At 42.0% G+C, this 10,853-nt stretch overlaps 1 protein-coding gene across 1 annotated transcript in view; it reads right to left on the bottom strand.

Annotated features, from left to right (window-relative positions):
- The window catches only part of NAGPA (N-acetylglucosamine-1-phosphodiester alpha-N-acetylglucosaminidase), a 21,913-nt gene extending 18,766 nt beyond the window's left edge, over window positions 1-3,147 (bottom strand). The window contains exon 1 of the mRNA XM_018573698.1: window positions 2,967-3,147. Coding sequence (XP_018429200.1) covers window positions 2,967-3,127 — 161 coding nt within the window. The 5' untranslated portion in view covers window positions 3,128-3,147. The remainder of the gene's footprint in view (window positions 1-2,966) is intronic.
- Window positions 3,148-10,853: the final 7,706 nt, after the last annotated feature.

Genomic DNA, 10,853 nt, shown 5'->3' on the forward strand with positions numbered 1-10,853 from the left:
CTTACCAGCCCAAGAAGTCCAGTGCTGCCTTTCACACTGCCGAAGTATTTGCAGCCTTTTTTTTTTCTGTGCTGGGGCTGTCCCTTCCTAATCGCTCACAGTCAGCCCCATGCTGTGCATGTGCAAGATCATTCACTGCAATGAAGCCTCCTTGGGTGTGTGAAGTGATCTCCCAGGTGGCTGCAGGATGCCAAGGGTTATATCATCCTGGTCTAGGTGAGAAATAAGGAAGTGGGAGCAAGCATCAGAAAAAAAATATACTTGCTTCCCCCCCAAAAAAAAACAATTACATGCAGATGTGTAACAGGGAGTGGGTTGGATTAAGGTGCCCATACACCTTACAACCATCTCAAGACCTTTGTCTTGCGATGGTTGTAAGGTAATTTAAAAAAACGTACGATCTGCCCATCTTGGACAGGCAGATCGTACTTGCGATCATCGCAAGCCCGCCCCCCTGAGTGGCGGGCTTCTGATGAACTTTAGAATGGTGCCATGTGTTTGAGTGAAGGTCCTCTTGAAGGTGGCTTTTAAATGAAGGTTTAAAAAGTTAGGTTAGGGTGTAAAGCTGGGTAAACATATAGATGGTGCACCGAAATGGAAATTTAAAAACCGAAATTTAAAAAAATGTCAGGCCGAAACCGAAAATGTTTTTTATTTTAATTTTTCCCCACTTTTTTTAAATATTTTATTTTAATTTATTTTTTTATAAACTTTTTAATTTTTGTAAATTTAATATTTGTATTTTTTACTTTACTTTTAGGGGCTTTGCGGAAATATTAGAGCCATTTAGCCAAAAGTGCCATTTTCGGCCGATATGTTTCGGCGGCCGATATATCAGTGCATCCCTAATTAGATAGATATATATATATATATATATATATCTATCAGGGCTCAAAATTTCCACTCGCCCCCTCGCAATTGGCGAGTGAAAATTGCGAGGGGGCGAGTGAAAATTCATCAGCGGGGGGGTTAAACTACCGCTGCTTCTGCGGCGATTGCTCTCTCTTCTCTGGACAGGTTGAAGAGAAGACAGCCAAACTGATTCTTCTCCTCCGAGGCCGCTGCAGCTACAGAGCGCCGAGGAGGAGAAGAATCAGTTCGGCTGTCTTCCCTTCACCCTGGCCACCTGCAGCTTCCTCCGCCCACCTCATCTGCCATAGGCTGGAAGGAAGACTGCAGCTGCTATTGGCCGGCTCGAAGTTTTTGCAGCGCGGGACCGGAAGGGAGGCTGCAGCTGTGAACATGGAGGATTCATCTCTTTATTCCCCCCAACCAGCACCACCACCAGGAAAAGGGCATCTAAATCAGGAAAGGAAGAGGACAGGAGAGGAAGAGGGCACCTAAATCAGATCAGCTATGTGCACTGTAATCCCTGTTCTTTCTGCTTTACACCACTGACCTCTGTGCGTTACATTACAGACCTCTGCACTGTGCGTTACATTACAGACATCTGCACTGTGCGTTACATTACTGATCTATGTACTTTGCGTTACATTACTGATCTATGTACTTTGCGTCACACTGCTGAGCTGGCGGAGTTACGGCCGGGGCAGGGTAGGGATTAGGTGGGGCAACTTGTGGTGAGTAACTTTTAAGGCCTGGCTAGTAGCTTAGGGCATGACATTTTGATCCCTGTATATATAAATATAATTTAATTTTAGGAAAGGAATATAACAGATTCCTCCATGCACAATGAATAGCCGCTGGCTGCAAGCTCTGTTTGGCCAAAGATTTTCTAATCTGCTCCATTGATCAGCTGATCGAGGGGCACCCACTGTGTGAATTTCGGCCGGTTCATTAAGAACTACTTAAGATAAAGCATGGTCACATTCCCCCACTTACCTGAATTGTGGCTCCTCCCACACTGCTGCATCATTCATTCACAGGAAAAGAAAAATCTACAAGTCCCGCCTGCCACTGCGGCAGTGACTCACAGATCTCAATGGCGCACAAGTGCGGTGATGTCATAACACTCGTAGTCCATTGAGTACTTCCAGCTCCGAAACTAAAAGGATATTTAGACCCTCAGCGGTTTTTGCTAGCATGCAGTAGATATATGCAAAAACATTTGTTTTTAAAGTTATGAAAAAGGTTAAACATCAATGTGGGTGCATTTATTCATTTTTTGGAAAAGGTGGAATATGTTTTTAAAGTTGAAATAGCTCCTGAGAGGTACAACAAGCTCCTTCAAACTATCCTGGACCTCTTCCAAAAAATGTCCCCTCACTGATCTGTTACACAGAAAGAAAAATAAAGCCAAATAGAGAGATTTTAAAAAGGACAATGAACTATCAACAGTCAAACACATACAATGAACACTAAATAAAATAAACTTAACTCACATTACAAACACCTAGATAAAGATAACATACACACTTCACCTAAGAAGTTTAATGAATGAAAACTAAGGAGGGAATTTACTGAAACTGGAGCAGACAGAATCTGGAGCAGTTGCCCTTAGTAACCAATCAGCTTCTCTCTTCAGTTTGCTCAGTTAAAGGAAAAAGGAGAACTATGGGGAAAAACACTGACCCCATAGTTCTCCTTTAAGCTTAGAAAATGGGGGAAAAAACAACCTGGATTTGTTGCCCTGTACAGCTGCTCCAGTTTTTGGTGAACTCCCCTCTGGAGCAGATGCCCATGGCAACCAATCTTTGGTTTGTTCAGTTAGGGTTTGGAAATAAGAGTAACCGATTGGTTGCCCTGGGCAACTGCTCCAGATTTGATAAATTCCCCTCAAAGAGTTTCCACTTCAGCAAAACCTCAGAGACTCGCTGTGAGAAATCACTCTTCCCTATTTGTAACAAGACCATGGCATTATATATAGATCTAGAAATATATGGTATTGTATAAAAGTGGAGTTGTCAGGGTATGATCCAGCCGAGTATAGAAACATGTGCTATTCTAGTCAGTAATGAGGAAGAAGAAAAGAGAAGCTCGGATACGTCAGCTTCCTGTCCGTTTACCTGGCGTTCACATACAGCAAACAGTGCAATATCAGGGCGATCCTCAGTCTGTCCTTACACCGGGCACTGTGGGGGACACGGCTCCTGCTAACTGCACGGACACACCGGAGGGATCTCACCAGCCCGGCAGACTCCGCTCTCCCTCCACCGGGCGCCGACATGTTAGACACACAGCGGTCACATGACTACTTCCTGGAGCTCCCGGCAGTGGCATCACGTGACGTGTCATGAGTAACTCACTAGCGGAGCTGTCCTGTGGTGAGGGCTTATTATGTATCAGACTGACAGCCATACTGTACACATCAGAGACAAACAGAACTGTAAGGCAGCAGCAATAAAGTGAATGAAAACCCTACCCATGGACTTTTCTTGTTTCATTCTGGCCTGGTAAACTTTCTATATAATTGCAAGAACTTGCGCTAATGGAGAGTAAGGATATTAAATGGATAAAAGGTTGTTACGCCACTGGCGCTAACCGTCCTTCATTTGTGAATATATGAGAAATCAAAACGTTAAGATCAAGGTTTGAAGCATACAATTGAAGAGTATATAAACTATATCTCGAAAATTCAATAAAGGATGTATCTCAAAAAATCAATACCATCAATTTAAATACAGTGTGAAAAACGTGTGTAAAGGATATTAATCCATTATAAAATATCAACCGATCAGTGATGTGTAAAGAATATAGATATATGTACAATGTCCAATCAAGCAAGAAAGATAAAGCATACGCTCATAGCGTAATAAATCCCAGGTTTATTTCGATCACACAGCATACAACATTTATAAAAAAGCGCTTAAAATAATATCGTTTAAAAAAAGCCGGCTGGTCACTTTAAGCGTGATTCCTTTAGACTGGATCAAATGAAGTAAGAATAGGCCCAATGCAGGCGCCCCGGCTCAGACGCAGACAGGATCTTCCTGTCAGCGTACGAGTACGGACACCCACACGGACGTGCAGGACGGGTAAGCCCGCATACTCCCATTGAGAAGGACAGGGGCTGCGTACTAACCACACGCAGCAGCTGTCCTTCCCGGGAGCTGCCCGATACAGCCGTGCACGCAGCACGGAGCTGTACGTGCCGGCCTTTTCTCGTGTGAATGAGGGCTAAGTATAGAAGCAGGGGTAGGTCAGCACTCCAGATGTTTTGAAACTACAGGTCCCATGAGGCATTGCAGTCACAGGCAGGGCTCCCAGAAACAGAGGCATTACTGGATTTGTAGTTTGGCCACAGCTGGCATGCCAAGGTTGCCTATCCCTGAATCAGGGCCGTCCCTACAATGAGGCCCCTCATTGGGTCACATGAGGGCCACCCCTATCTGGGCAGAGCGTCCTAGATTGCTAAGCACTCTTAGCAACCTGTAACACTGTCCAGCATCCTGGCCAGCTCACTGACATCATCTGTTGCCAGGAGCTGAGCAAGATGCTCTGGCTGGCGTCCCACTGAGCTCCTGGCAATCAGTGAAGTGTTGGGACACCACTGCCCTGAATAAGCTGTAATACCTTATTCCTTACCCAGAAGGCTTCAAGCGCTCTCTTCTTTTAAATGCTCTGGTTTTTGAGCGGGCCCTTGTGGTCCTCACAATCTAGGACTATTCCCCCTAGCCATGCTAAACAGTGTTTTGAGTTTTTGTATTTCCTCTTTAGCCCACAGGATTGAATGGGTAAAAGCCACAGGCCAGTGCAAGATGTCACACTTTGGATGTTTATAGACCACACACTGGAAGATCAATGCTAATATAATCCAATCAGCAATATTCTTGTCTGCTGCAGCCTTAAAACGTACCTCGTCAGTGCCCCATTGTTGCACTCTCTATGACTGCCCAAAAGCTTTTTACTATGAGAAGCAATTTATTCACCATTACTTGCTTGATATCATTGTTTCTTTTTACACTATGGGCTTAATTTATTAAAAAAATCCACCTGGCATAAAGCCGGACAAATGCCCATCGCACAGCACTTGCACCCCTAGACGATGCTGATGAATATAGTCGTCACTGCCATCTAGAGGGTGCCAGTGCAGAGCGAATGGTATTCGCCAAGCAAAGTTTTATAAATGAAGCCCCACAGATTTGAGTGGAATTCTAAGGTGGAATCTTCTGTTAACAGACTTAAAGTGACATTAAACCCTCAGATTTTTTTAAATAAAACAATAGTGTAATGTGTGTCTTACTGTAATCCATGGTTGTTTCCCTTCTCTTTGCTGCTCTTCCTTTTAAATCCGTATCTCTTCTCATGCTGGGCAGAACTTCTGTTTTGCAGCAGACTGCCTTGTCTCTGGAATGGATACATGGGGTCTGTGTGCAGGTTCACAACTTGAGCCAGCACTACAGGAAGAGGCACTCAGCTGCAAAGGGAAGTTCTCCCCCAGGATGAGAAGATATGAGGATTTAAAAGGAAGAGCAGCAAAGAGAAGGGAAACAACCATGGATTACAGTAAGACACACATTACACTATTGTTTTATGTTAAAAAAATCTGAGGGTTTAATGTCACTTTAAGATCCATGGATGATGGTAGGATGCTATGGGTTGCAGCTTTTGCTTCATTGGGCTCTATGTTGACACTTGTGGGCATTACAAAGTTTGCAGTTCTGCAAAAGGACCAAAGTGCCCTTGCTCTGAATCTGTTTTGTATGCAGCTGGTGGAGTAACAATGCAAAGTCAAATATAATGTGATATTGCAGTGTGTTTTATCAGAACGTTCAGCTTTCATTATCATTCTAGGCTTATTTCATACAGCTGAAGACAGTGTTTAAAGTACAATACATAAACCTGTAACTAATCAGCAGTAATCTTTTAATCCAACTGCCCCAAGCTGTCCTGCACATGTGGAAACATTTCCCATTGTTGTTTTTGTGGCTATACTTCCTTAGAACATAGAGCTGTGCAGGTCTGAGTGAGGAGACAATAAAGTGTCAGCTCACATAGAACAGTGGAGCTGATTTACTAAGAGAACTGAGACTATTCACCTTGCAAACGGATTGTTCAGTGAGCTTTGTAAGATGACGCTGTATTCATGTCAATCAAACAATCGTGCTAGCAAAAATATTTTTTTTATATAAGATGTGGAAAATATGCTATTCTCGCTTTGCAAGCAAAAACTAATTAGGAACTCGGAAAGTTCCTAATTATAAAGCATATCTTTCAACAAATACTTGTAATGAGAGAAAAAAAAATATTGATCAATGATTCAATCATCTCAGACTATTATTTAAAATAAAATAAATTGTTCGACACAGAGAAGAGATTGATTTGGAGTAAATCCCATCACGTATTCTGCCAGGATCGATAGTTCCTTCATGTACATTTATTGACCAAAGTGATCAATTATGCAAAATCGATTGCTACAGAAAAGTCTATTTGATCAAACTTATTGTTATACTGAACCATTGAATTGTTATGCATATGGATAGTAGTGATGAGCTGATGCTTGATGTGAACCCAGTTCGCCCAAACCCCCTTAAAACTGTGACCGCTGCCCCCGTACCGGCCCAATCAGTAGCAGCAGTTGTTGTGCTGGGGGCATTACCCACCCCTTTGTGACATACAGTATACCTGCGGGGTGGGGAATGTGCCTGATGTCACTGATTGTCATTCAGTTTTGAGCGGGCTGGGTTTGCACCAAGCACAGGCTGATCACGAATGACAGCTATAAGGGCCTGTTCACATGAGTTTTAGGTCCTGATCAGGTGTGGTGCTATTCGTTTTTGCCGCATTTTTAATGCGTTCCAGTTAAAAAAAATTTTTTTTTTTTTGCTGGAGTGGGGCTGTCAGTATGTTAGCTGCAGTGCAGTGCGTTTAGCATTTCCGGACCGTTTCCTGACCGTACAAAATGTGACATGCAGTATTTTTCGGTCGTAACCTGAACGGACTGCGCACGTGAGAACTGGAGCCCATAAAACACATAGGGATACATTGGGATGCATTTTTAGTGCAGGAGCAAACGGATCAGGTCAGCACAGAAAACGGACGTCGTGTGAACAGGCACTAAAGGAGTGTGCAATTAATTTGTAATGTGTGGCCATTTGGTATCAATTTTAACCAGCAAACAACTAAATGAATCATGGCAACTGACCATCCCGCTATTAATTCACTTGATATAGTATTATTATATCTAAATTGTGAAAGTGTGCTCCAAAAAGGGGTGGGTGGCAAACCCGAGTCCATAGACTGACTTTGGGCATCAAAAGTGACACTACTCGTCATCGCTCCCGACAGGCATCCATGGTAAATTCCTACACATCTGGGAACCATGGATAACATATTCCAGCCCTCGATATTTTGACGCTACTTCCGTATCACCATTGACCCCAGGTTCACTTGATGGGATGTCCCCTCTCCCAACCTCTACTTAAACTGCCTTCCTTCCGTTTTTTGAACAAAGTCTCAGTTAACAGACTTAAAGTGACATTAAACCCTCAGATTTTTTTAAATAAAACAATAGTGTAATGTGTGCCTTACTGTAATCCATGGTTGTTTCCCTTCTCTTTGCTGCTCTTCCTTTTAAATCCGTATCTCTTCTCATGCTGGGCAGAACTTCTGTTTTGCAGCAGACTGCCTTGTCTCTGGAATGGATACATGGGGTCTGTGTGCAGGTTCACAACTTGAGCCAGCACTACAGGAAGAGGCACTCAGCTGCAAAGGGAAGTTCTCCCCCAGGATGAGAAGATATGAGGATTTAAAAGGAAGAGCAGCAAAGAGAAGGGAAACAACCATGGATTACAGTAAGACACACATTACACTATTGTTTTATGTTAAAAAAATCTGAGGGTTTAATGTCACTTTAAGATCCATGGATGATGGTAGGATGCTATGGGTTGCAGCTTTTGCTTCATTGGGCTCTATGTTGACACTTGTGGGCATTACAAAGTTTGCAGTTCTGCAAAAGGACCAAAGTGCCCTTGCTCTGAATCTGTTTTGTATGCAGCTGGTGGAGTAACAATGCAAAGTCAAATATAATGTGATATTGCAGTGTGTTTTATCAGAACGTTCAGCTTTCATTATCATTCTAGGCTTATTTCATACAGCTGAAGACAGTGTTTAAAGTACAATACATAAACCTGTAACTAATCAGCAGTAATCTTTTAATCCAACTGCCCCAAGCTGTCCTGCACATGTGGAAACATTTCCCATTGTTGTTTTTGTGGCTATACTTCCTTAGAACATAGAGCTGTGCAGGTCTGAGTGAGGAGACAATAAAGTGTCAGCTCACATAGAACAGTGGAGCTGATTTACTAAGAGAACTGAGACTATTCACCTTGCAAACGGATTGTTCAGTGAGCTTTGTAAGATGACGCTGTATTCATGTCAATCAAACAATCGTGCTAGCAAAAATATTTTTTTTATATAAGATGTGGAAAATATGCTATTCTCGCTTTGCAAGCAAAAACTAATTAGGAACTCGGAAAGTTCCTAATTATAAAGCATATCTTTCAACAAATACTTGTAATGAGAGAAAAAAAAATATTGATCAATGATTCAATCATCTCAGACTATTATTTAAAATAAAATAAATTGTTCGACACAGAGAAGAGATTGATTTGGAGTAAATCCCATCACGTATTCTGCCAGGATCGATAGTTCCTTCATGTACATTTATTGACCAAAGTGATCAATTATGCAAAATCGATTGCTACAGAAAAGTCTATTTGATCAAACTTATTGTTATACTGAACCATTGAATTGTTATGCATATGGATAGTAGTGATGAGCTGATGCTTGATGTGAACCCAGTTCGCCCAAACCCCCTTAAAACTGTGACCGCTGCCCCCGTACCGGCCCAATCAGTAGCAGCAGTTGTTGTGCTGGGGGCATTACCCACCCCTTTGTGACATACAGTATACCTGCGGGGTGGGGAATGTGCCTGATGTCACTGATTGTCATTCAGTTTTGAGCGGGCTGGGTTTGCACCAAGCACAGGCTGATCACGAATGACAGCTATAAGGGCCTGTTCACATGAGTTTTAGGTCCTGATCAGGTGTGGTGCTATTCGTTTTTGCCGCATTTTTAATGCGTTCCAGTTAAAAAAAATTTTTTTTTTTTTGCTGGAGTGGGGCTGTCAGTATGTTAGCTGCAGTGCAGTGCGTTTAGCATTTCCGGACCGTTTCCTGACCGTACAAAATGTGACATGCAGTATTTTTCGGTCGTAACCTGAACGGACTGCGCACGTGAGAACTGGAGCCCATAAAACACATAGGGATACATTGGGATGCATTTTTAGTGCAGGAGCAAACGGATCAGGTCAGCACAGAAAACGGACGTCGTGTGAACAGGCACTAAAGGAGTGTGCAATTAATTTGTAATGTGTGGCCATTTGGTATCAATTTTAACCAGCAAACAACTAAATGAATCATGGCAACTGACCATCCCGCTATTAATTCACTTGATATAGTATTATTATATCTAAATTGTGAAAGTGTGCTCCAAAAAGGGGTGGGTGGCAAACCCGAGTCCATAGACTGACTTTGGGCATCAAAAGTGACACTACTCGTCATCGCTCCCGACAGGCATCCATGGTAAATTCCTACACATCTGGGAACCATGGATAACATATTCCAGCCCTCGATATTTTGACGCTACTTCCGTATCACCATTGACCCCAGGTTCACTTGATGGGATGTCCCCTCTCCCAACCTCTACTTAAACTGCCTTCCTTCCGTTTTTTGAACAAAGTCTCTACTCACTTTTGTCTATCTTTTCTTTGCTACTTCCATCTTTCCTTTTCTTGATTCTTTCTTTCCACTCTTTTGAGTAACTATAAATGGTTCAATAGATTCTCTACCCCCATGTCCCCTTAAGGGCTTGTTCATACCAAGCGCGGAGCAGATCCAGAGCAGAGCAGGTGCAGACCGGATCAAAACTGCGTCCAATGTATTCCTATGGTATTTTGAGCTCCAGTTCACATAGCAGCGTGCGGATCCAGACCAGATCCAGAGCAGGTGAAAAAATTGCGGCAAGCCCTATTTTACCTGCTCTGGAACGCATGCAAAACGCAAAAACGCATGCAAGTGCCTGAAAGCCCATGTTAAACTTAAAAAAAATTAATTTTTTTTTTAACCAAAATCGGCCCGGAACGCATCAAAAACGCGGCACAACCCACTGCACTGCGTGTGCAGAAACCTGACCGGATCTGCTCTGCATTTGGTGGGAACAAGGCCTTAAGGTGCTGTTACGTGAAGTAACGAATCTCAACGTTCACATGTTGAGGAAGTTTGGTGACTACAAACGAAACATCGTGTTATGCATAGTATTCTTCATAAGACACGTGAACATTTATTATTAACCCACTAAAATGGTTGACTGTTAAATGTTGGTAACCTATTCTATTTTACATGAAAACATGTCATGATTTTCTAATGATCTGTGTTTTAAGTTACACTTTAACTATGTCTACGAGCCTACATTTTCGGATGTCTAAGGCTGCTTCCTCAGCTCACTGACCTTACTGTACAAGCTGTAATATATGTATGTACCCTACCCTTTTTGCCTAAAATGAATAAAAAAAACATTGTGAAAGAAAAAAAAAAAAGTGACACTATCCGGAAGAAACCAAATCTGAAAAATAATCCTTTTCATTTCCATGTAATAAGCTCAGTAATATTTACATCTACTTAAACATATTTTGGCTTTACAGAAGGTGTGACATTTCCTTCAAACTATATTTACAAGGACTAAGCTAGAAAATATATCAATACAAAACTCTTCTTTGCCAACTGTCAAACATACATACTTTATGCCAACAGTGGCTTTAAAACATAAATGAAAATAATTAAAATGTAAAAAATTGTAAAATATTACAAACTAAATACAATTTGTGTTAATATAAAATGTTTTTTTTTACATATAAAAGCGAATATCTTAGAAAAGTGTTCTAGGATTTCCCA

Source organism: Nanorana parkeri, unplaced genomic scaffold, assembly GCF_000935625.1.
Source record: "Nanorana parkeri isolate BGI_ZX_2015 unplaced genomic scaffold, ASM93562v1 scaffold48, whole genome shotgun sequence".
Classification (NCBI taxonomy): Eukaryota; Metazoa; Chordata; class Amphibia; order Anura; family Dicroglossidae; genus Nanorana; species Nanorana parkeri.